The sequence below is a fragment of the Acinonyx jubatus genome, chromosome B3 (genome assembly GCF_027475565.1).
Source record: "Acinonyx jubatus isolate Ajub_Pintada_27869175 chromosome B3, VMU_Ajub_asm_v1.0, whole genome shotgun sequence".
In the NCBI taxonomy this organism is placed as follows: Eukaryota; Metazoa; Chordata; class Mammalia; order Carnivora; family Felidae; genus Acinonyx; species Acinonyx jubatus.
The window spans coordinates 138,958,146-138,984,710 of NC_069386.1; the positions used below are offsets into that span (position 1 = coordinate 138,958,146).

At 52.3% G+C, this 26,565-nt stretch overlaps 1 protein-coding gene across 4 annotated transcripts in view; it reads right to left on the bottom strand.

Moving 5' to 3' along the window:
- Window positions 1–25,604, bottom strand: part of BCL11B (BCL11 transcription factor B) — a 97,655-nt gene extending 72,051 nt beyond the window's left edge. The window contains exons 1-2 of one of the 4 annotated variants that reach the window (XM_027066587.2): window positions 24,469–25,604; window positions 10,581–10,949 (exon numbers count right to left, since the gene is read on the bottom strand). In XM_027066587.2, the coding sequence (XP_026922388.2) occupies window positions 10,581–10,949; window positions 24,469–24,526 (427 nt within the window). In that variant the 5' untranslated portion in view covers window positions 24,527–25,604. The remainder of the gene's footprint in view (window positions 1–10,580; window positions 10,950–24,468) is intronic. The other 3 variants (XM_027066588.2, XM_027066585.2, XM_027066586.2) reach the window with 3 other exon arrangements.
- Window positions 25,605–26,565: the final 961 nt, after the last annotated feature.

Below are 26,565 nucleotides of genomic sequence, written 5' to 3' on the forward strand. Positions count from 1 at the left end.
ATTTTCGGTGTCCCGAATGGCTGTGCTGTGGGAAAGCAAGTCCCGGACATCGGAGTGTGGAACTTGTTTGCTATCTTGGGCCCTGTTTGTTTCTGGAAATGAGTTCCCTCTCGCTTTTCCTTCCCCTCAAAAGCAAAAGCCAGGTCAGGAAAATTATATACTTCTTTTTCCCAGCGAATAAAGGCACCTCCTTTGCAGGGAAAGTTTTACAAGCCAATGATGTCAATGATGCAAGAAGAAGACCACACTGTTTAGGTTTCTTAATTGGCTGGCTTTGAACTCTCGGTGGGAGGGGGAAGGAATCCACTCTGGCTCCCTTGGAGAACTTAGTTTTGTGGGGTCTACCAACCTCAATCAAACGTTTTAGCCAGTTGCTGGGGTGGGAAGGGGTCATCAAAGCTTTGTCCTGTTTCTCCATAAGGGAAACAAAGAACCCTAGATGGCTAGAGAGGAAGCCCAGGACAGACAGTCCCTGGCCACCAACCCCCCCCAAGGGAGGACCCCTAGAACCCAGCTGGGGGACTACATTCTCCAGATGCCATGCCCGGAAAAGTCTTTAAAACAAAGCCAGTGAGTGCTTTCTCTATGACTTTCAAGGATTCCTTTGGTACCTGAAGTCAGAAAAGCTGAATTGTGCTTTCTGGACACTGCAGGGTTGGACACATGTCCTCACTGGAGCTTCCTCACAATCCAGGCACGGGGGCTAACAAGGGGCAGGGCTTTGTTCATGGGGGTTCATCATGGGTGGGCACTGACCCACACACCTGTTTGTACCTTTGAGTCTGGATTTATCTGCCTGCATCTAAGGCTGTGTCCACACTTGCAACCAGAAGGTTATGGAAGGTGTGCGGGTACTCAGCCCCGGGGCGATCAACAGCCCTGATCAAATGTTGCCTTGGCTTAGAAAACTAGGTGGCTGTCCTGAGCTGAGAGGTTCACCCTGCCTTCGGCATTGCATCTGAACAGCTGTCTTCTCTCCACAGCAGGAATGGGGGGTTCTGACTTCTCACCTCCAACAAAAGGCCATTTTGTTCATATCCTTCTACCCAAAGGAGCCTGGGGTCCCAGTTTTCATGCAGTTGGGACCAGCAGCAAGCACTCTCCCAACCTAACTCTCATCAAGTGATTACTCCTTCTTCTGTCACACATTCATACCCCCACCCCCACCCCAGCACAGAATCATCCTTCCTAAGCCATCCCCTCTCCAGATCAAAACCAGCAGACCACCAGGAGGGCCCTAAGGAAACCCACTTAAAAACAAAATACAAACGGGCGCCTGGGTGGCTCAGTTGGTTAAGCGTCCGACTTCAGCTCAGGTCATGATCTCACGGTTCGTGAGTTCGAGCCCCATGTCAGGCTCTGTGCTGACAGCTCAGAGCCTGGAGCCTGCTTTGGATTCCGTCTCTCTCGCTGTCTCTCTGTGCCCCTCCCCTGCTCACACTCTGTCTCTCTCTCTCTCAAAAATGAATAAACTTAAAAAAAAATTGTTTAAAAAATTTTTTAAAAACAAACTACAAATGAAACCTAGGGGTACCCGGGTGGCTGAGTAGGTTAAGCGGCCAATTTCAGCTCAGGTCATGATTTCATGGCTCATGAGTTTGGCCCCGCATCAGGCTCTGCTTGGAACCTGCTTGTGATTCCCTCTCTTCCTCTCACTGCCCCTTAGCCATTCTCGTGCGCACACGTGTTCTCTCTCCCAAAACAAATAAATAAAAATGAAAAAAATAAAAGAAGGGGGCGCCTGGGTGGCTCTGTCGGTTGGGTGTCTGACTTTGGCTCAGGTCATGATCTCGCGGTTTGTGAGTTGGAGCCCCACGTCCGGCTCTAGGGCTGATGGCTCGGGGTCCAGAGCCTCTTTGGATTCTGTTTCTCCCCTCTCTTTGTTCCTCCCCCACTCACGCTCTGTCTCTGTCTCTCTCTCAAAAATAAACAAGCATTCAAACTAAAAAATAAAGTAATTACATAAAATAAAACCTAGAAGCCTTGCCCTCTCCAGAAAGGCCTCCAGGTCCCTGGGTCCAGCTCGGAGCCTCCAAGTCCTGGTCACCAGAAGCCAGGAGCTCCTTCTTGGGCTTAATTTGGGCAAGGCCGACACCCCCACACCCTTAGGTCAACCGGTCACCACCTAGGAACGCCTGGGTCACGGCTGGCTTCAGGTTTTGCGGGGCCTGAGGTTTATACCATTCGGGAGGGAGGTCCTTTTAACAACAACAACGAAAAAAAACACCAAACCACACCCACAACATCAGGGTCAGGGCCTGGAAGACATACACGAGTGGTCCCGAGCCCACACTCAGGTCACCCTCTCCGTGAAGGCAGCACATCCTCCCGGAAGGCTCTCCGCAGCTTTGAGCAGAACTAGTTCTCATTTCGGCCACCAGGGTCTTCAAAGAAAGTTACTTCCTAAGCCCAAAGGAGGAAAGCCTTTCGGCCGCTGGGTAGGAGGGTGTAGGTAGGAAGCTTCCCCTCCCCCACACGTGCGGGGGTTGGGGGGGCCTGCAGCTGTTGGAAACCACTGGTAGCTCCTTCTCCTATTTCAGCTCAGGAAGCTCAGGCCCAAAGAGGGGGAGGGTCCGCTCAAGGTCACACCGCCGTCAGCCGCAGGGCATGGACACCTAGGTACCCGGGTCTCTGGCCCGAGCCCACTCCGCCTGCCACTCCCCACCCGCACTCAGTAGGCCCGGCTCAGCCCCTAACAAGGCGGCTTTGCACAGCGGTCGGCACAAAACCCACCGACGTGCACAGGGCCGGGGTGGGGGCAGGTCCACCGTCCCGACTTCTTCAGCTCCCACGAGACCCCAGGTCTCGTCGCGGAGCTTGCCCCTCCGGGTGGAGATCACTCGTCGTCTGGCTGGCAGCAGAAGCGGCCTGTGCCAGCCGCAGTTACAGACCCTCGTGGTCCCCTGGGCTCCCTGTGAGGAGGTCACTGGCCAGGAGTCGGGAGCCCGGCGCCCAGGCTCGACTCTGCCGCTGCCTCCAGAAGGGTTTATGCAAAAGCCTCTTAACCCCTCTAGGACTCGGTCTCCTCATCTACAAAACGAAAGTAGTAACTGATGTATCACCTCTCATGGGACAGAGACAGTGGATGGGAACAGAGGACGAACTACGACCACGGGAAGCACAGCGGCGCCACAGGAAGAGCATGACTGCCTGAGTTCACACCCTCGGCCCCTTCTCACCAGCTGTGTGACCCTGGGCAAATTACTCAACGTCTCTGTGCTTCAGTTTCCTCTTTGGTATTGTGGGCTTCTACCAGCACCCTAGCTCCTGGAGGTGTGAGGAGGTTTAAATCAGTCAATAGTTGCCAAGCCCTTCAAACAGTGAGTGGCCCACCGTAAGTTCTTGTAAGTACACGTTAAATTCAAAACCCAAATATGAAAATGCAGTCTTTTTGTTTCTTCAGGGAAAAGACGAACCCGAGGGCACAGGGGTGACAGCGGGACTGCCCTAGTTATAGTTTACTGACAGAGCCCCCTCCTAACAGTTTCTACAGCTAATGGTTATGCATCAGTCAGGAATGAAAATTGGCCAAAAAAAAAAAAAAAAAAAAAAAGGCTAGCTGTCAAGGGCCTAATAAAAAACTTACGCCAACTGCTAACTATTTACTGTCAAGTGAAAAACCCAATAATAATAATAATAATAACTGAGGCTGAGGGTTCCCCACCTGAGAGCCAGCGCCTTCCCTCGCTCCCTTCCTTAACTTCCTCTCCTCTTCCTGAACGGCTCTGCAAGCTTGGAAATCACAGATAATAAGGGCCCCAAACCTAAAGGAAACCTGAGGAAAAAAACCAAAATGACCCTGTAGCTAATTAGGATTTTTTGTCTGTCTTTATTTATTTATTTATTTATTTACTTATTTATTTATTGTTAATGTTTATTTACTTTTGCAAGAGCGAGAGACAGAGAGAGAGAGAGAAACAGAGCATGAGCGGGGGAGGCGCAGAGAGAGAGGGAGACAGAATCCGAAGCAGGCTCCAGGCTCTGAGCTGTCAGCACAGAGCCCAACGCGAACCCACAAACCGCGAGATCATGACCTGAGCCGAAGTCGGACGCTCGACCGACTGAGCCATCCAGGTGTCCCTTGTCTTCTTTTTAATTCGATACAATTTTCAACTACAATTCAGTGCGACGGTCATGTTTACAGCTGCTGACACTCTGCAGCCGTTGGTACCATTTACCTTCAGTCTCTGGCCCCCCGTTTACAAGTAAGGAAACTGGGTCTCTGCAAGGGAAAAGGGCTTGCCTCCAGTCACAACGGCTTGGTGTGGCGAAAGGGCACCTGACTCCAGATAACTGGGGTCTGGGCTCAGCCCTGCCAGTAACCAGTTCCAGGTAAGAATGGGAGGGTCAGCAAGGAGACCCTTCCAGCTCAGGCCAAGAGGCCACAATCCCCACACGGATCCCTCCAGTGGTTCTCCATTATTAATAACAGCTAACAACTCCACAAGGACCTAGTGCGTGCATACGTGGTCTAAATCAAACCTTGCAACAAGCCTGAAAGATATCTCCATGCTACAGGAAATGGGGACTTGGAGAGGTGAAAAACTGGTTGAAGGTCATTCAACAAGTCACTGGCAAACCCCAAATCCCAGCCCAGATCCACCCATCTGCATTCATATCTTCTTGCCTTCTTCCCCACTGCCCACCTCTCCAAAACCTTCACCACGAAGTACAGACAACAGTATGATGTTACCACAGACCGTGGGTCAAGACCTCTGGGGCCTGAAGGCCCTGGGCCATATCCGCAAGTATCATACCCTGGGATGCTCTTTGAAGACCTTGGACAGGGTCTAGAGGTAGCGCCTGCCCCCACAGGTCTCGCCAGCCAGGCAGCGTTGGACTACGCTTCCCTAGAAACCTCCATTCCCTGGGCTACCTGAGGTAGCCAGGCAGAGTCGAGTCTGACTCCACTTTGCCGTGTGACCTTGGGCAAGCCCCTTAGCCCCTCCAAGCATTAGCTCAAAGTGGGGTTAGAAATACCTATTTCAAAGCGGGGTTAGAGGTATCTGTTTTAAGGCTGGTATCTATTTCAAGATGACATAAACCAAGAAAAGCACCTAGCACGATGTGGGTTACCAGGTAGGCCCCCTCTTTCTTCCCCATCAGCCACCAGCCCTGCCCAAGTTCTGGGGTCAGCCCTACTATGCCTAGCCCCAGGGCCATGTCTCTCAGGCAGCACCCTCCACTATTCCTTGGTGCAGACAGAACTAATAATTAGCTGTCACAATTTAATAATACAAAAATATAATCCATGCTACAACACACACGGATTTAACTAATCTTAATTTGGAGGCAAAATAACAACTCTAAATATATCAAGCGCAAGTTTTTAAAGACACCCTGCAAGTGGGGTTTATCTCCATTTTCCAGCACAAGCAAGTTATTTAGTTTCTTCCACTGGCCAAGCTAATATTCTCCTTTTCACATTTATCTCTTTTTTTTTTTTTTTTTTTTAAAGTCTGAAGTGCACATTTGCAGAGCGGCATGTAAATCCTCTGGCTGATCAGAAGCCCTTTTCTGCAACACATTTTGACTAGTGATGGGTCACTGGGACCCCAAACCAAGTCCCCTGCCTGTATCCCGCCTGCTACGAGGACCCCCTCCCACCCCCCCTCTCCTGCCTCCAGGTGCATCCCTGTCCCTTCTTAGGTTCTAGATGAAGATGTGCAGAGCGAGTGGGGCCATCGCAGCAGGGAACTGCCTGCTCCTTCCAGTCCAGGGGGATCTGCCACCTCCTGTCACCCGCTGCCTGCCTCCTGCATTTCTCCAGAAATCTGACATTTGGGGTTTGGGGAAAGGACAGGGAAAAAAGGCAAAAGGCAAACCTATGACTGACAGCTGATGGCTCATTCCTCCGGTTACAGCTCCATTTGGTTATGGAAGGGGTGATAACACGTAAAAACGAATTACCTGTGATCAAGAGCCTTCCCTCCAGTGGCTATAAAATGGGGATTTCTAAGGAGGAATCGGTGTAAATGGCTGAGAGAGATACCCCAGGTGAGTTTTCAAGATTCTCACTGGGGAGCAAACACCTCGTGCTTTCAAGCAGGGTCCACACTTTTTCAGAAAGCTTTTTAGAAGCTTCCGCCTGTCAGGCATCTGGCTGCAGGGGGACCCTGCATTAGGTGGGTGCCCTATAGGCCTCCGTCTGTCCCTGGCATGGGACTGAAAAGTAGGTACAGGGGAGGAACCCGAGGCCCAGAAAAGTGAGGCGGCCTGCCTGGGTGGGGTCTGGAATCGCACCCCTCCCGACCACCACCAAAGCCCATGCTGCCCACGGTCCTCCCCAGGGTGACCCACTATCCCGCGGTCCCCACATGACAGTAACGTGACCAAAGATGGCTGGCGGACGGGGACACACAACAGCTGTGCGGACTCGGTTTCCCACGGCGGAATTCTCCGAGCCCAATGGAAGTTTCTCCCCAATTCCTGGAAGGCCTACTTTAGCACCACTAACAGCACGGAACGATGGAGCTGGGGTAACAGCACCAGCAAGGGAGGAGGAGGAGGAGGAGGAGGGGGAGGAGGGGGAGGGGGGCGGAAGGCCGCAGCACGTGGGCCGGGTGCCAGGCACACATCATCCGCGCCCCACAGTTACTGTTGGGTGAGGAAACTGCAGCTTGGAAGGTCAGGTCACCCGGCCAAGGCTGGCAGGCAGCACGTGGCCTCCCTGGTACAGGCTGAGAGCCCCAAGCACCCCAAGCCCCCTTCTCCCCACCCGTCCTCAAGTCACCCGTCCCAGATAACGGTTCAGAGACTCCCGCTCTTTGCAAACCACGGAACCCACCTCCTCTCCCCCTCCCCCCACCCCAGGATCTGCTACCCTCACCTCCCAGCTCCATCAGAACCCTCCGCACAGGTGGGAGAATGTAGTGGGAAGGGGACTTAGGAAATGTGAAGAACTCCTACAGAGGCAGACGCCTGCCCTGAGTCAGGTCTCCAGGCCGAAGCCCCCACCTCTGCCCAAGCGCCACCCCCCCCCCGCCCCCGCCCGTCTGTCCCCAGATGGGCCTCAGACACAGGCACCATGGACCTCCCCTGGCCGCAGCACAGGGCCAAGGTGCAGGGCCCAGGGCCGTAACTGCACACATCAAGAGTGAGATTGCTACCTACTCATACTCCGCCATGTCCCCCAAGGGGGACAGAGAAGCAGCCCAGAAGGCCATGCTCCCACCCCCTGGGGGTTCTGTCACCCCTTGGCCAGGTGGGGAGGCTCCGGGCAGGGGAAGAGCAACAGCTGCTTGTTTAGTAAATGAACAAACGAATGAATGAATGAATGAATGAATGAACGAAGAATGAACGCCCTCCAGGATACAAAGTCCAGAAAGTTCGTCCTGCCACTCTCCTACTTCTCTGTCATTAAAAAAAAGAAAAGAAATAATTAACTACTCCTTTTATGCCCATCTCCAAACTGCAGTGTCCCAAGGAAAGGGCTGATCCAGAGTCCTACCGGGGTGCAATGACTGACCGAATTTCAACCCCCATCTCACCCTGGGGGGGGCGGGCCGTGAGGGTGGAAGGGAGCCCACATATTTACAGGCCAGCCCTGCCCCTCCATCTCGGGATCCCCGCCTCTGGAAGCATGGAGGGCTAGAACCCGTCTGGACAACACACAGACTGTTGGTTCCAGGAAAGAAAAGGCACTCGGGGTCACCCTGAGCACCTCACTCGCGACAGCCAAGCCAGAGACCAACACCCAAGAGGTTAACAGCCACCGGCTCACCGGCAACCGGCCTTGGGAAGCACAGCAGGGCACAGACGGGCTGCTCGAGCGCATCCCTCCCCAGCACAGACGGGAAGCAGGAACAGGGGAGGCCCGGGCGAGGCCAGCGGTGCCACGGGCCTGGGCAGCAGCTGTGCGGATTTCCGGAAGCCCGGGCGGAGAAGCGCCTGTGATTCCTAGTCCCCCTCTTAAAATATAAAGACTCAATTATCTTTGAGCAGCTTGCTTTACACATGAATTGACACATTTATTTTACAATAAATAACTGAAAGTTATCTGTGTTTCCTTTACTGTTAATCTACACAGAGAAATAATAAACAGGGCTTGTCTACAGAAATGCAAGTAATGCAAGTCCTCAGAATTCAATTAAGCTAAAATAATTAATGCTCCCACCATATTAAATTCCTTTACACATTGGAGCCACTGAAGTTTTATTCTTTAATCTTTTCCTTTTTATTAAATGAAGAAGAAGAAGAAGAAGAAGAAGAAGAAGAAGAAGAAGAAGGAGGAGGAGGAGGGGGAGGAGAAGGAGGAAGAGGGGAAGAAGAAGAGGGGAAGAAGAAGAGGAAGGAGAAAAAGAAAAGTTGGTGCCCAAGTGGGGAGGGGAAAAAGGGAAAAGGGAGACTGGAAAGAAAGCATGATGTCTTTAGACATCGTGGTTGTCTTCAGCTGACACAGCATGGAGACTGTTTTGTGCCTTTGATTAAAATAACATTTTAAATGCTTTGAACAAACATATCTCTTTAGACTTCTAAGGGATTATTTTACATATTTCTTCGAGAATGAAGAAATCCATTCGTCCTGTTGCTGAACAGAAAAGGCCAAGAATATCTTTCGTCACACATAAAATAAAAATACTGTGGGCTGCTGCAGTATTAGAACCCGAGAAAAGGGGCGCAGGGAGGGGTGGGGGGATGAGGACAAAGCCGCCTTGCAGATTAACTTTTGCCTTTTATGAAATCGCATTCGGTGGCTTTCTTAAACAAACCTGCCCACAGTGATCAGCAGGCTCTCGCTGGGAAATACCTTCAACGTAAAACGAGGATTCGGATGGTTTTTGGTGAAAGCAAAATGCCTTTCCATCCATTGAAACAGTAGTAGGGACCAGAGTCTCATGGGCAGAAGCCCCCCCCCGTGCCAGAAAGGTCTGTGGACACTGACGCCTGCTGTTTATTCTACTGGAGAAAACTACGCCCCCAGTGTCAAAGAAAAGAAAGCCACGGGAACACCAACAACACCAACCTAAGGGACCCAGCACCTTTCTCGACCGGAGGTTCCAACCCTAACGAAGGCAGCATCACTAAGCTCCACAGGGCATTCTGAGAAACCGGGGTTTACGTGACCATGGCCCTGAGCGTGTTTGGACATTCTCCTCAGAGCCCTTGGCAACTTGACAAGGTGAGAGGGGTCACTCCAGGACCCCCACCAGAAGGCAAAGCCCACAGGCCAGTAGGATTTGACGGGGTCTCCCCAGCACCCGGCATGTGCCAGTGGGAGTCTGCACACAACCACAATCTCTTCCCAAGAGAGAGCTCATTCATCCCATTTTACAGATGGGCACATTGAGGCCCAACCTCTCCAAGCTGCCAGGTGGCTTGCTTCCTGCATCGCCCTGACTGCCTCCTGGGTGATGGGGCCCTCTGCTCCAGCAGGCCCACCCTCCGAGGAGGAACACCCAGAGCCTCGGTCCCTCCAGCACCTCCGCTAGCTGCCATGCCGAAAACTCAGCCGGCGCCTACTCGCACACTGAGGCACCAGAGGGGACCCCGATGGGAAAGTTCCGCTAGCAAATCATTTATGGAGCCCCTTGCTCATTCAGTCCTCACCCCAGGCCCACCGGTATTTTCGCCCACTGTTAACAGATGAGGAAACTGAGTCCTAAACTCATGAAGCAGCTTGTCCAATGTCAACCGGCAGGATTTGAACCCTCATCTGCAGGCACCCTGATGCCATCTTTCTGTAGGTTCTAGGCAACCAAGGCCCTCTTTCTCTGCTGGGCCTCCCAGGCTCAGAAGTACGAACCAGAAGCTTGCACGGAGCGTGGGCTCCCCGGACGAGGCTCTGGTGTGCCACAGCCATGGCCCGACGGGTGCCAATTCACTGTGGCGAGCAGACCCAGCTGGAGGACGCAACCTGACACTTGCTCGTCCAGGTGGTAAGAGTCGGCTGTCCAGGTGGTCAGCTGAGTGGGCATGCCAAAGGGGAGGGGCACGGTGCTCCAACAAGTCCCCACAGGCCCTTCCTTAGACCTCCTGGAAGGATCAGGCAACATCAGAAGGGGCCTCTGAGATCACCTCTTTTTACAGATGGGAATCTGAGGCCAGAGAGAGGAAGAGGAGGAAACGAGGGCTCCTGTTCCAAAGTGCCTGCCAGGCCCTCCCCTCAGGCCACACCTCATTCCACCTCACAACAACCCTACGGAGATAGGTCTCATTAGCTCCATTTCATAGATGGAAAAACTGATTTGTCCAAGTCGTGAACACAGACGCCAACCCAAGACTATCTGGCTGCACAGCCAGAGACTGAGCCAAGAACACCAGCAAACCGAGGGCCAGTCAGCCTTCCGAATTTCCATTCCGTACTCCCGGCCACCTATGGACTAGGCCCCACAACACAGTCTCACTGCCAAAAGCAAAGCCACCAGCGGCCAGCTGTGCCTCTCTAAGCCCCAGGCCTGTCTCGTCCTGAGGGTCACCCAGACAGTGGCCCCTCAGAAAGGGCCAGCCCTGGCTGGTGGTCCTATCCCCATAGGCCCCAGATCCTCCCAGTACGGACCCCCGGCACAGCGAAGGGGGAGGCAGGCGTGGGACCCGGGAGGTGGCTGCAGCGGTGCCCTGGCCAGTGCAACGCTCCATACCTGCAATGTTCTCCTGCTTGGGGCAGATGCCTTTCGTGGGCGAGACCAGGTGGTCATCTTCGTCGGGGGTGACCTGGATCCCGATCTCCACCGGCTCGGACACTTTCCTGAGCTCGGAGCGCGAAGAGGGCGGCGGGCTGCCCTTGTCCAGGCCTTTGTCATAGCAAGCACCCAGGCTGCCGCCACACTGTTTCTTCTTGTGCTCTATAAAAACCAGGATGTCCCCCAGGGGGAAGTTCATCTGACACTGTCCACAGGTGAGCAGGTCAGGGTCGGGGCCACCCACCATCAGCCCCAGGCTGCTGGGCTCCTCTATTTCCAGACCCTCGTCTTCCTCGAGGATGGCGGCCTCCACATGGTCAGCCTCTGCTGGAAGAGAGAGAGGAGAGGGGGGTAGAGAAGACAGAGATGGGCTTAGGCAATCACAGGCACCCCTCGGCCATCCCCACCCTTCCCCACCAAGAGGGGGCCCCTCTGCTGCAGGGTACTAGAGGTCACCAAGTCCGCGCATGACCCGTGGAAGCCACAGATGGGCAAACTGAGGCCCCAGGAGCAACTCCGCAGCTCCCGTTTGTTGCTTCACTTAACTGCTGAACTGACTGCTTTGTAGTTTATTTGCTGTCGATTTCCCCCCCTCCCTGCACCCCCCCCAAGACATAGCATGTAAACACATACACGTGCGTGTGCACAGAACACCCATCCCGCTTTCACAAGAGGCTCAGTGTCACGAGCCCAGTGCTTCAAGCTAGAGACGAGTCTCTCCCACTTTACATCCTCTGAGAATCACCCGGGGAGCTCCGAACACCCCCCCCACACACACACACACGTACACACAGTGCTCAGACAGCAGCCCAGACCAGTTACAGGGAGATCCAAGCGTCAGATTGTCTTTTTGTTTTTTTTTAAGACTCCTCAGGTGATTCCAGTGGGCAGCCGAGGCTGAGAGCTTCCAGCCGGTTCCCCCTGCCTGGGCTGGCTCGGCCGCCCCTCCCCCCTTCCCTTCCACCGTTCATTCATGTCCTCCCCATTCATGGGAGCCTTGCTTGTATTCCTCTACCTCAGACCTGGCTGCACCCCAGACAAGAAAGCAGAACCCCAGACGGGCGTCAGGCAGCCAGTCCTTAGGAGAGAAAGAAGCCCGCATGCTCAGAAAGCAACAAGTGAGTGTTGGTTCAAAAAGAAATGCTGAAGAAAAACACAATGCCGGGGAAAGGACGCCCAGAGAGTCGGCTGGCTGAAAGCGGGAGCCGGCTTTCCTGCCAAACACTCTGCTCCTGGTCAGCCCTCCACCGCTTTGTAGATTTCCCAACACTCATCAACTCCCCCACTGTCCTTTTTGTTGGTTGGTTTTATTTTCACTCCCAGAAAAAGAAAAGGAAAAAAAACAAAACAAAACAAAAAAAACTGTTCAGGCTCCAAACGCATTTCTTGGCAGATGACAAGCCACACTTTCAATGGGCTGTACATTTTCACGTTTCTTTAGCAGCAGATAGATTTCCTTTTTTTTTTTTTTTTTTTTTTTTTTGGTAGGGGACATAGGACCCAAATATTTTGAAGCCAATAAATGCCTCAAAAAGCAGCAACCCCCAGGGGGAAAACTGGAGGGCTCAGCAGCCGAAAGTGTCATAAATAAGGGAAGTGGGCCACAAGGTTGCACACTCCCTCGGGGTCTGAGCAAACTTGGGTTGTAATTTTTCAGGAGCCAACGACTTGGTCGTAAAGACAGAGCAAGTGTCGGGGTCCTCAGAAAAGCCAAGGGACAGCCAGAGGTCTGTGACCCGAGGAGGCAGGTAAATTTTCAGTTGCATGGTATTTAGTGAGGGATGATGAAAACCACAGAGGAACAGAGAGAAGGAATGGAAGGGAGGAAAACACATTCCGTGGCAGTGAAGTGACTGACGGGCCAGAGCCAAAGAACAGATAATTTAAGGAAAAAATTCTGTGGCATCTTCTATCCTCCATATAAATCACTGTTCTGTATTTTCTAAACACAGCTTCTTCAGGGCCTGTGAGAGTCCATGGGTGATGCTGAATCTAGAACGGGCTGTGTAATCCACAGAACATGGTCAAACCCGCGTGGACAGGTTGATACGCGGGTGTTGCTGGGAAGGGAAGTTACGATTTGAGATCCTGCCTGTGGTTACAGAAAAACAGACCGATTCCTCCGTGAATTACACGGAGACATGCATGAGACCCATGGCAGCACAAAAATACCACGAAGATGAGGAAATCCTAAATCTGTTGCCGGCATACCTCTAACACAAAGAACCTAAAAGGTAAGAGAAACAGTTTTCACCAAGCCAGCCCTGGGAACCATTCATTACACTCTAAAAAAAAAAGAAAAGAAAAGAAAAAAAAGAAAAGAAAAGAAAAGAAAAGAAAAAAGAAATCAAGAATTTACTGAAAAAGGAGTTGGATACATAATTAATTTACCAATTTATTTTATGAAAAGATGCTTTGGTATGGCTCAAATGTAATCACAACCCTCACGCCCGAACGGTGGTTGTAGGGGGGACCCAGATTCCTGCGAACGGTTTGTCAGAATGTAAAAAAGGTAATTATTCGGTGCTTCTTTTCCCTTTAATGATCTAACATTGAGCAATACTGTTTATATTGAAAAGCTCGCACCTTTAATTACCAATTACATATACATAATTTCAGAGCCAAAGGAGAGGGCTGTGAAAACAGTTCTTTAGTAATATAAGGATGTATTGTGCGCCATTTCTAGAGAGGGAGCTCTAATAAATAGGAGGAGGATGTCAAAATATTGTTTTGTTAAAAAAAAAAAAGGAGAGAAGCACAAAGGAAATGAGATGAAAAGCAAAAAAAAAAAAAAAAGTACAAAATGAAACAGAGCATTCCGACAGACGGGGCAAGCTCCAAGCTCCGTGGTGGGAAGGGTGGCTGGACCCAGTCCTGTCTGAACTGCCACTCGCAAGTAGGCCTGGCACGTTGCTGCGTCACCGTCACCGAGGCGGCCACCCTTCCAGCGTGACCATCCTCGCTGAGGACCGGGAGGTGTTTCCTGCTGCTCAATAGTTTAATCTTTCTTTTCCTTGTTGTGTTTTGTTTTGCTTTTCATTAACTTTTTCAGCCCTGTCTGTCCGCTCCCCTGGGAGGAGCTCTAGAAAGCTCCAACACCTCCTCTCTGCTCCCAGCGTTTAAGCTACGTGATTTCAATTCATCCCTTTAATTCAAAAGAAACACAGACTTCTTTCAGAATTAGCAAAGGTCAAGGAAGCCTGCCTGTCCCCAAGCTCTCCTGACTCTGCCTACTATCCTTTGCTAAGGACTGGGTACCAACACTTTTTTCCTTTCTCTCCCTCTCTCAACCTCTCTCTCTCTCTCTTTTTTTTTTTTTGGCAACATCTGGTTTTCTTTCCTTTATTTGGCTCTCTCCGCCTTTTCATTTTCCTCATGCAGCAGGCCCTGTGAATACCCTGCACTGAGTTTGAAAGTATCCAAAACCCTTCACTGTGCTGCAGTCCTGACTCTGGGCACCGCCCCTCCCCCCAGCCCCCCTCTGCAGCCAAGCCTCCTGGGCAGCCAGCCCTGCAGGGTGTCCCACAGAACAGCTCTGAACCCTGACTTCCCAGACCCAGGGCCCAGGGCCCAGCTAGCGGCCTCCTAGGGAGGGCCAGGGGCAAAAGAAACAAACAAATCTTGCCTCCCACTGTCAGTGTTGAAAGTCAAACTCAAAGATGACAGCTCCAAGAATGGGGTTTCCTCTCTCCAGCCCTGGGGTGTGGGGCCCTGCCAGGTGAGATACTTCCCAGGAAGGTGGCAACATCACCCCCAAAGTTCAGGGAACAGAGTCAGCATGAACCCCTCAACTGTCAAGTTTTGGGTCGCAGGGGGTGGACCGAGACAGCTGGCTGAGCCTGGAGGCTTGTGCTCACAGCCCTCGGAGACACCCCCAAAGACGGGCTGTGGTTTCATTTCCGTCGACAGGCGGATACCAAGCCGGGTGTGTGGGGTGCGTGTGCACTCGCGCGTGTGCGTCCCTTCTTAGAACCGTATCGACGCTGGAAGAAATAAAAGGAGAAAAAGCCACTTGGCCACGCTCAAGGAAGGGCAAAGGGAGACACGTCTGGCCCTCCGGGAACCCTCCTTTCCCTGTCCTGCGGGCACCTGGGGCCTCAGGGCCCCACACAGCTCATTGACCCCATGCCTCTGCTGGAAGAGCCGGAGCGGCCCAAATGGTCACCCAGAGACAACAAACCACCAGGAAAGAGAAAAGACACACAACAAAAACAGCTTTTCGAATTCCCAGACCCACCCAACAAACCAGCCCCTCAGGCTGCCTTGTCCGGCAAACTCAGGCCTTAAAGAAAGAAGGCAGAGATGAGGTCCTTCCTCTGGGAGGATTTCTGCTTTCGTGAAAAGCTCCCCAACTGTCAGGCAGCTCTGGAAAATACTGCTTGCTGCTCTCACTATTATGAGCCAAATAAAGTACAGGGATTGCTAAAATGTTTGACTTATTAAGAGGAAAAACGAGTGGACGCAGGGTCAGCTGTCACATTGGGGTGAGTTCTGAACTACGAAATCCTAAAGCTCCCAGACAAATACATATCCTGCCTCTCAAACACACACACACACACACACACACACACACACACACAGAGTTAATTTTCTTTTACAACAAAACCACATTTTATTTACAAGGGTAGGCCTCCTCCCAGCTGATAAACGCATTTAGAAGCAATGAAATCAGGGTTCGCAAATAATAATGGTTATTTGTTGTCAAGTAGATGGGGAAGCGCTTGAGCCTAAGACAAACTCCCCCATGCCTTAGCTCCGCTGGGAAGGAATTTGGGGCAGAAGACAGAAATGGAAAGACATCGTTAACACCGACCCGGCCAAGCAGCCAACAGGACCCCCCAGCAGCTGCAAAGGCTTAGCAGGGCCTTACCTGGCCAGTGATTTCCCCCACACGCAGGGCTCCAAGGGCCCCACCCGCCCTGGTCCATCTGTAACAACTGCCCATGCACCTGCCCTTTGGGGGATTCCAGCCAAGGGGCCGACCGCCTGCTGTCCCCAGAGTGTGTGTGCATTGCTTCACATACAGCACACAGGCCCATGTCGCCCTTACCCTGCACCGATTCAAATCCAAATCCCTAACCGCTAAGCCCCAGTCCAAGAGAAACCTATGAAGAATTATTGTTTCGGTGATGGGGGAGTGGGTAGGAGAAGGATGTGGGGGGAGGGGTGCCAGGCTCTTAAAATCGTGTGCCACCAACGTCACAGCCGCCATCACGATGTGTACACGTGTTTACGAGAAATGTTCAGCATCTGTCCGCCAGAGCTCTGCGTCCGACTGGAGACTTTACACCTGCTTCCTACGAAGACGGAAGCCATGCTCACCAATAATCTGTGAAGGGATCTTTTCATTCTCCTCCCCGAGAACGTTCCGGGAGGGGCCGAGACTCCAGGCAGCACTGACACTGCCACCAACACGCGCACTCGACGGAGCACAACACTTTCTGAGCTGCCATCAATTTTTAATTTATTGGATCCAAGAGAAAATAACAACCGTGGGGAGGGGAGGAAGGAGACGGGTGGATGGGAGAGAGAAGGAATCAATTCTTGGTGGAGAAAATAATCTATGACTAGATGGCGCTTAAAGGCACGACAAGAGGTTTTATGAAGTTCTCCGAACATTGGGAATAATGAAGTGCCCGGCAGAGGCAGCGGAGATAAGAGCAGAACGTCAGCCCAGCCAGGCATGCGTTAGGAGGAATGGCCTCACGGGGCCAGGAGGGGTTAGAACACGTCTGAGGGTGGGAGCCACCTTCCGGGCCCCAGCCCCGTCTGCCCACCGAATTCCTGCAGCCAGCAAGGCCGAGGGCGGCCTCTGGCCCTGGGAGGACACAGCCTGGCAGGTATAAGCAGGCCTCCTGGCACAGGTGAGCTCCTTCACCTGACCCCCTGCCCTCTCGGGAGGACTGAGCAGTGCAGCCGGTCCAGGTCTCAGAGCTGCTGGCCGAGACCCTGTGCCTCTCCCAGATGCTCCAAAGGCCTCCTGTCTACCGCCCTCAAATCCGCTGTCAGGACGGGCACACGTGGGGGCCACCACCCCACCAGGCCCCTTCTGCTCCACACCAAACCCTGCTGGAGCCTCCAGTGAAACTGTCAAGATTTCTGGCAGCCGGGTAGGAAGACAGGGAGAAGACTGAAGACACCTCCTTGTTGGGCAACCCGTGGACATGACCTGGGGTCTGGCTGACGGGGCCTGCAGGGGAAGGCCTGAGTCTGGCCTGCATTCCAGGAAGGCGGGGATTCCTGTTGGGGGTACAGGAAGAATCTCAGTCACCCAGCCCTGTGACAGAGGCTGGATGGGGAGGTCTGAGGGTGGGAGGAGGACCCCCCCACACGCACACACTGCCCTACACAACCCAGCCTGGTTTCAACAACAGCTCCTTGAAAAACATCCCAACTTGCACTGAAGACCATCACCCGACCTTCCCTTCCCCCCCACCGCATCCACCTCTCCAGAACTCCAAAAACTGAGCTCAGGGGGCCTGGTCTCACACATTCAAAGGCAGCCAAAGAAAAAAAAAGGGCGAAATGAATAAAGAAAACAGCGTTCAGGTGCGCTCACAGATCCTGTCCATGACTAAAAGGTTACTAATAAAAAGCCAACTCCACAAAACCAGAGAATGGAGTGACTTATGTTTTGATAAATAAAATAGTTGCTTTAAAAGTAAAAAAAAAAAAAAAAAAAAAAAAGAAAGAAAGAAAGAAAGAAAAAAGATTTACCACCATAGAAACCCTTCCAAGCACGTTCAGCAGAGTCCACAAAGCTGCAAATGCCTTAAATCTGCAGAGCCACAACAGGGCTCATAATGACAGGATATAAAAGCACGCTTTGAGGCCAAATGAAGAGATTTGTTTTATTTAATGCTATGCTTTTTCAAAGGTGCTAAGCAGAAAAGAAGGACCCTTACAGGACACCAGCCTGTAAGCCTTTAGCCGGAGGACATTCTGTGAGGCTGAGAGCGACAGAGGAAGGACAGAAGCCATTTTCAACATCTCCTTTCCAAGGTAGAAATTTAAACATGACCCCATGAAAAAAAAAATTTTTTTTTCTTAGCAGCACATCCATTTCTGAAGCACACGCTAATCACAGCAACACTGGCATTCAACTTTCTCGAGTCATTTATGCGCGTTGCTTTAGTAGAGAACTCACCAGCACATTCACAAATGTATTTGTATTTCTGCAGTTCAGTGGAAGGAGGTCATAAAAAAAAGTTGTATACAACAGAGGATTTTTTTTTTTTTTTTACTTTGAAGTTACTTAATTTTGTGTGGTCTGGGATTTCACTCTAGTAAAATAACTCGGGCTGGCTAATTCAACACCCAAGCAGATTATCAGCTCTCTTAGAGGGAAAAAAAAAAAAAAAAGAAAGAAAGAAAGAAAGAATGAATGAATTTCTTGAATTTCAGCAACTACACAAAAGACTTGCGTGTGTCAAAATGCCGGACGCAAAGTCCCGGTGAACGCAGCACCATTAATCAAACCTCGATCTGGTGTCACTTTTGCCAGTAAAACCGATGCTGTTCCCCACCCCCCGCACCCCCCCCCCCCCCACTGGCTCGTGCAGTAGACGAAAGAAGTGTGTCCCTGTGCTTTCGCGGGTCTCCAAATAGCCTGCTTTTGGCACTTTTTATACACGCCTTGGGGAAAGTACTGCTCAAGAGGCAATCAACAAACAGCTTTTCTTGGGGAGGGGTAGAGAAATGGGGACCAGAACACGAGCAGATCTCACTGCCTCCCTGGAAAGGAAGAGAGATTTGTGGGAAGAGGGAATGGGGTGGGGGGGCCCACAGGGCACGCAGGACCCCAGACCCGATCGTGTGAGTAAATGGAGAGCACTGCGAAGCGACAAAGCCATACTCAGAGCAGCTGGGTGGCATTCATTCATTCCCAGTATCTCTCTGTGCCCTCTCCCCATGAAAAAATACGTCAGTGTGCCTACAGCTACCACCACCTTCAGAGAAGGATGCTCAGCCGGCATCAGCAACTTGACCGTGTGGTGCTGGGTGCAGTCCCCAAGGAGCGTTTATTTTTCCTTGTCCTCCCAGATGTGACCCCAGCATTAAACCTGGAGTCCCAAGTCCTCAGAGAGCTTCCGCTAAAGGTAGGCCCTAACGGGACAGTCAGAGGGGCCTTCCTCTAGCCACACGGGATGCAGGAGGCCGTCCCCAAAGGTCAAGAACCCCATCTCTACCCTCCCCACATACATTGTTTTTGTCAAGCACCGTCATATCTGCAGTCCGTGTTCAGTTACAGCTCGCGAAACTCTCCCAAGTTCCAAGGTGAAGGATTGGCTATTTCTAAACTGAATTTTTTTAACGATATTCTGCAGGCCGAAGGCCACTGCCCAGCCCAAGGCTGTGAGGTGACTGTGCCACTTCATCTTGAGTTGTCAAATGAGCCGCGATATGCTCGCGACTGGCTCAATTCAAACATTGAATGAAGTAGAGAAATCATCAGATAAATTGCTGGCCCTCCGCACTGGAGAGTGAAGCCTCTTTCTCAGCTGATGACAGCACTAGGCTTTTGTCTGACCTAATTTATTTCTCTTTCAGGTTAGAATAAAGCACTCTTTCCAGTCTCAGGGCAACCTCTTCTGCCCATATACTGAACTCAAGCACAAGACTCGGGGTTAACTGTGCTGTCTGCAGATTTCTTGAACTTGGAGAAGACATGATAGATCCAGAAACCCCGTGATCAAAAGCACATATATGCCCCAGCACTAAATTACATGTTTAGGAGAGAAAGAGTCTCATTAAGAGCCATCCATTAAGGGCACTGTTGGGGGTGAAAGGTATTAGCAACGCTGGGTCTAGCAAGCCTATACTCCTTCCAAACAAAGTTTTACACATTATTTGAGTTGGCATTTGATATCTTTGGGGAATGGTGCTATTTCCCTTAGTACAGTGGGAACATTACCTAATAAATGGAATTGAGAATCCAAGTGTTATAAAACCTGAGCTAAAAGGATTTCCATTCATCAAGCTGTTTTAGGAGCATGACTCCCAAAAGCAGTGATTCTTGACCGTTCCCCGGGTCTCTGACATACAACACAGAAATGGACAAAATGATGTATACTCTTCCCAGAGTCCCGCCCTCAATCTGATCACGGATGCCTTAAGAGCCTAATGGAATTTGCAGAAAGTCAAGACCACAGACTAATAGGGGGAAACACACCCGTTCGAACTAACCATTCTAACTGTTTAAAAAAAAAAAATCGGGAAAAGAAAAAAGAAAAAGGCCCCCATCTGCCTGGTGAGGGCTTGTAAATCAATGCCAATAGCTTGAAAATGATTTCTCAAACTTATATTCTCATTTTTGTCCCGCTCAAATCTCTGCAGGAAAATCAATATTACAACTTCACACTTAAGACATTTTGCAGCAGCAATGCAAAGTGCGGCGGCAGCGGGTGGAAACCCACGGAAGCTCGCTCCTGGCCCATTGTAGCGAGGCGCCAAGGCATGACACGGGCACCGAGCTCCCCCTAGCTGCCAAGTGGCACCAGGCACGGCGCGGCGTTTCAGGCTTGCCATCAACCAGAAGCCAATTCAACTGAAAGTTTGTTTTGGAAAAGTATTTTATCACAACAAGCAACAGAGAATGCAAAGCAATCAGGAAGGGAGATGAAAAAGGAGAAAAGGAAAGGCTGGTCGAAGACATGCTCTAAGCTCAAAGCGTCGAGAGCTCGCTTGTGGTAAGGCACTAGAAACTGGTGCGCTCCACAGTCAGCAGCTGGCATCTGTAAACGAACCGCTCTGCGTGTTTCCATCTGACCTGAGACCTAACGCCAATTACCGTCAGATGCACCTAAAGCTGGCCTTCTCTTCAGTCACGAAGCCCCCTTTGGTCCTGCACTGTGGTCAGCAAAGTGTCCCACCCCAGCCGTCTGACCCCAGCCTCCCTCCATGTTCCTAAGGCTTCACCAAAGCCACCGCATTCGCTCCAGCACTTGAGAAATGATTCGTTTTCGGTTACGAAATATTTTGAAGGCCAGACAAAAATCGCCAAGGCCAAAGTCCGGGCAGATAGCAAGCTCCCACCCTTAAAGGAAGAAATATGCATATGTACATAATATTCAGGGAGGGAAAGAATACCCTTTAAAAATATTAAGGGTTGTTAAAATACGCTCACGGCTGTTTTCTCTCAGGTGTGAATTACAAATGAATAAAATCAGCCTGGCATAACACCTCTGATGAACACATTTTTATTCTCCCGTGGAATCAGAGCAGCTGACTTATATCACACTTCTAATGATATGGGGTTCCCTTCTGTGCAGAGTGGGAGACAAACTTCACTCCCCCTACCCACCACCCCCCCCAAAAAAAGAGGGGCCCATGGCTTGTGAAATTTATCGGAGGCCCAATCTTGAAAGACTGTGGATAACTGGAGATACACTATACCCCAGAGAGTTAAGGTCATTGTGAAGCCAGCCACCTCCAAAACACACAGCCACAGCAAAACCCAATTTAAAAGGCAACCGTGAAATTAACACAGTTAGCCTAACTTCCCGTGTCAAACCTTGGGTCTCTAGTTGTTTTGCAAAATCGTGAATTCATACAGAAAATCACTGATCTTCCAAGGAAACCTGTTGGTAGGTTGTTGAAAAATCACCTTCGCTAGGGTTGTATAATTTGCCATGGACATCTTATTTTCTCTGAAAAGCCTTGGAGCTCCTTCATGGACTGGACTGCATTTCATTCCCCCTACTCTCCCTGTCTGGCACAGTGGGCTCACAACCCTTCCCTCTGCCTGGTCAGCCACTGCCCCCTTCTTCTTCCCTCCTCACTGTTGTCACTGTGTTGTTTTGTGTTTGTTTTTATTAATAGCTGTGTCTGTCCTCCGGTTCTAAAAGCCATACCCATCTGGGTCAAATATTTTGAAACAAACCAGAAGCCCAGGTTTCCATCCCCAGCTGTCCCCCACACTGGTTTATACTTCTCTCCGTCCCTGACTGTATATCTAACCAGCTCACTACAGAGCTCTTCTACCCCCCCCCCCAAGATTATCTGCTATTTCTGTGCTCTTCCCGTTTCCCAGACCAGCAGTTATGCTAAGTTGCATCGTCTCTAAAGAACCACGGGCTGCCACCCCACTGAAGACACACCACATTTGGGGCAGTCCCTTTCACATTTAAAATCTAAAATGCGAACCCTGGGTCAGGGCTGTGACAGCACTCATTTTGCTGGCCAGGGCTCTCCAGCACCCTAAACCCACGACTCCTGCATCACTGTGTAGAGACACTTCTACAGGCCACGCAGCCTAAACTGCATCTAATTCTTGCCATTCCCCTTTCTGCCCTCCCACCTCCCGGGGTGACACAGGACAAACAGAAAAGCCAGCTGCTTTTTGATCATAAATAGCCTTGTCTGAAAACTGGTTGGACCACTCTCTCTGCTTGACCCCCTGCACATGCCCTGAGCTCCATGTGCCCCTGAAAGGCAGGCAAGATTTCCTTCTCGCCCCTCTTTTCCTTTGCCTCTCTCTTCTCCCTCCCGCCCTGCTCCAGTGGCAGCCAGCGGCTGTCTGTCCCCAGCACCACTCCAAGCAAGGCTGAGAGACAGAGGGGGAACAAATGAAGGATGGAAGGATGTTGCACCAGGCACGCCTTGTCCCCCACGCCCAGCTGCCACCAGTCTTCCTGACCAGGGCTTTCTCCTGTTGTCCCAGGAATGCCAGAGGAGGAGAGAGCAAAGGCAAAACAAACCTACCTGCTTCTTCCCCCCCTTAAACACAACTGCAAACACTCCCGACTCCTTTCGCTGCTTCCAGCCTGGCGATGCAGCCCTAAGATTGCTCCCCACTGCCCGAACACCCCCCCTCAACTTCCCCCTCCTCAAAACCCCTCACAATTACACAGAGGGTATGGAGGGGCAAATTGCCTCCTAGAGAAATTAACCTCTGCCAATATAGACATTGTAACCACCAGTCCACCATCTAAAGGGGGTGGGGGGGCGCAGAGGCATAAGCTGATGGCTACTGGCTTGGTAAAAGGACAGAATGTCAACCAGCCAAAAAGGGACCTTAATCAAACCATGCTCAAGTCTGGTTGTAAAACATTTTGTTTTAAATGCAACCAGTGAGTCTTCAATGGTGCAAAATAAAAGGGAAGTTCTGTTCCCTCCCACCAAAAACGCATCCCTCTCCCAAGGCGAACCCCGCTTTAAAATCTATTCCCCTCCCCAAAAAAACAATAATAAATCTACAAATTCTTACTAATGTATCTGCTGTAACAAAGGAGAGACGGCAGCAGCAAATGCTCCGAGCAGATGGCTCCTATGCTGGGTGTTCAGGGGAGGGGAGAGCCCCTTTATATATTTATTTATTTATTTAAATTTTTTAAAATATAACATAAATATTCGGCTCTCGGCCGCCCGCAGCCAGTCCTCGGCTGCGGCTGGGCGCGCAGCCCTCTCCACCTCCGCGCGGGCTGCCCGGCCCCAGCCCGACGAGGTGCTCGGACGATTCCAGGAACACAACCTGTCCATGGTCGCGATGGCACCCTGAGGATGTTTTATTTCTATTGCAATTAAAAAAAAAGAAAGAAAGAAAGAAAGAAAGAAAGCAATGGCGATCTAGGTAGGCACCGCGAGAAAAAGGACCGCGGGGAGATGTTCGCGCGCCGCGGATCAGCGGCCCCGCGGGCTGCGCCGGGCCGGGATCGCTGCGAGCCGTCCTTCCCCCTGCAACTGTGCGGGCACTCGGGGCGAGCTCCCCTGCAAACACCGTACCTGGCCGGCTCGCGCTCGCTTTTTCCCCTTTCTAAATAAACCCAACTGGGGCGCTGGAAACTGCTGCGTCTCTGCCCCGCTGCCTGACTTTGCCTGCCCGGCCCCTTGCTGGAAATCCACACGATTTCAGCCGGCGGATTTCCACGGCGACCTGCCTTGTTTATTTAGAGAAGCGAGATGAAACATACTGAGATAGAAAGATGGGTAAGAGATTGATAGGTCTCTCTCCTTTTCTTTTTTCTTCTTTTTTTTGTTTTTCTTTTTTTTTTTTTTTTTTTTTTCCCTATTTTACAAGCACATCCCTGTCTTACCAATCCTGGCTGGCAATCCTTCTTTTTCCCCGTGGCGGGGTTTTTTTCACCAGCCCCCAATCCCCCCACCTTTTTTTGGAGTGGGGGATAGAAGACAAGATCATCCCAGGAGACAGACGGAGGTGGGGAAATGGGGTGTTGGGGGGGGGGAGGCAAGAGCCCAGCAAACAGCCGCGCAGCTGGATTCTTTTGCAAATAGCAAGAGGAGGGGAGAGAAAGGCGGCAGCGGAATGCTAGGACCGGCGTGGCCGGCGCCCTGCCCGGCCGAGTGCAGCGACCGGGGACTCGGGGCCGCCGGCGGCCCGTAGCCCCGCATCTCCCCTAGGCCGGAGCGCACCCCGCTCTCCTCCGCCCGCGCCGTAAGAGCGGACCCACGCGCTCGCCAACTTTTCCCCACTTCCCGGCTCCCCCCTCCCCCTCCGCTCCCCCAGCCCCCTCCCCCTCCTCTCCAAACCCCGCCACCAGCGCCGCCGCCGCCACACACGCCGCTCGGAGGGGCGAGCGTCCAGCCAGGCTCCGCGTGCACACACACCTCCTCCAGCCTGCGCGCCCCCTCCCCGGCCCGGAGCCCGCTCCGCAGGCCCTCGAGCCCGAGGCGCGTCTGCCTGCGCAGCGCTCCGACTCTCGGGGCTGCAAAGAAACTTTCCTATGCCCCCCCCGCCCCCCACCATGCTCTGGGCCGACGCAGCTGCCTCTGTGAGCCCGCGGGCGGCCCCAGCGCTCGGCCCGGCAGCGCCCGGCTCGGTGTACCCAGCCCCGGGCACCCGGAGCCCCATCCTCCGGCCCCTGGCGCGCACGCAGCGGACACTTACGGGTGATGAGCTCCCTCTGGGACAAGTGCTGCGGGTTGCCCTGTTTGCGGCGGGACATTGCCCCGGCATCTATTCTGGCATCGCCCGGAGAGCTGCACTGATGGGGGGAGCCGGGGGAGGGGGTCCGAGCCGCCGCCGCTGCCGCCGCCGCCGCCGCCGCCGCCGCCGCCGCCGCGCCTCCTCCTCTGCCCGGGTTGGTGTTTTGTGTTTTTTTTTCCCCCTTCCTCTCTTGCCCTCTCTTCCTCCTCCTCTTCTTCTTTATTTTGCTCTTTCTTCTATGCTGTTTTTTGCTTTGTTTGCAAAAAGAAAAAGAGAAGGAAAAAAAGAAAAGAAAAATCTCTCGATCTAAAATAGGAGAAAGAGGCAAAAAAAAAAAAATCTGCTGTTGCTTGCCGCGGACTGGCTGGTTTCTTTAAAAATATATTCTTTTCAAGGAAAAAAAAATCGCTTACACTTCTTCAAACTGCTTGGCCTCCTGGACTTCCAAATGTCTTCTTGAACTTAAACCGGATTTTGCACCGGCTCCTGACACTTTCTTTCAGGGTCTGGTAGGTGGAAAGCGCACTTCTACCAGGAGGTGGGGGGGGGTGGGGGGGGGGGGTGGGGGGGGAGAAAAATGCAAACAAATAAAAAATAAAAGAAGGGAAAAAAAGCAAAGAAAACTTGGGGACTTGTCTCGTACCCCCTCACCCCGCCCCCTCAAAAAACCCAAAGCAATGTAAAACTGCCCGGGTTCGGTTGTTTCTGGGCTTTCTGCGGGCTGCCTGTTTTTTTCTCAGAGACTGACCCTTCCGAGGCTCTGGGGGGACTCCAGGAGCGGCTCCTTCCCAGTTCACCTGGCAGGCTGGCGCCGGCCGGAGAAGCTGCCGGGTCCCCGCGAGCGCTCCCCAGCGCTCCCCTGGCGCCGCGGGCCCGGGGGGAGCGGGGCTGAGGGGCGGCTCGCCCAGTGCGCCTGGGTCGGTGCGGGCGCGGACTGGGAGCTATAGATTGCAACGTGAAGATGGCGGAGTCCGGGTTCTCTGGGAGCTCTCGGTCTCTCTATGGCTGGGGCTGCCTCTGTACAATGGGATAAAATTCAAGTTCAAGTGCGGACGTGACGTTTAATCTGCACTAGAGACAAAAAGACCCAGAGAGTCGGAGCACTGGGGGCGACTAGCGGTGGCTTTTTAACATTGTACCCTGTAAGAGAACAAGAAAGCACACACAGAGGCACACGCGCGCGCGCGCGCGCACGCACACACACACACACACACACACTCGCCCGTGCGCACACTCGTCCAGGCCGGCCACACGTGCAAACAGCGTTTTTGGGCGCTCCTCTTCTCCCTGTGCACCCGCAGCGCAAAAGGGGAGGAGTAGGAGGGTATTTTTAAATAAAAGAAAACCCTGTTCATCCCTCCTCCCCTCCGGGGAGCAGGACCCCCTGAGAAGGAAGGAGGAGTAGGGAGTGCGTGGAAGTTAGTTGAATCAACGCTAGTCCCCACCTACCCCGCCAAAAGCTCTTTTGGACTGAAGGGAGGAAGGGCTGTGTTGAGTGGACTGAGGTCGACAAGGGGACATGGTCAGTTTATTTCACCCCCTTGGAGAAGAGCTTAGCTGTTTTTACTTTTGTTTTATTGGGGGGGGGGGGGGGTCGGGGTTAAACTTCCAAAAAATGTCTCCTATAGAAATCCTTATATTACACACTCTGGGAGAGCCACGCCGACAAAATAAAAGACAGTAAGAGAAGGAAAGAATTAAGAGCACAACTGGGGGAAAAGGGAACGTGAGACCTTGTGTGAGTCCCATTCCGGAGGGAATATTCATTCACCCGAATCTGTGCCTTTCCCCCATAAACTCATTGAGGTCAAACACGGGTCCCACTCCCTGAGGCCTGGGTCTGCGGGAAGCGTAGGGGTCAGGGGATAGGGTGCTCCGCGTGGGAGAGGGACATGCACGGGTTGGCCCAGAAGTGGGCGTGGCTGGATCGCTGAAGATACTCGGGTGGGTGACCCCCTCCGGTCCCCCAGTCCCCTCTCACCCCCCTGACAACTACTGACACCTGCAAGTAAGCATCCACCCCCATCCCCACCCCCACCCCCAGTGCGCCTCCGCCCA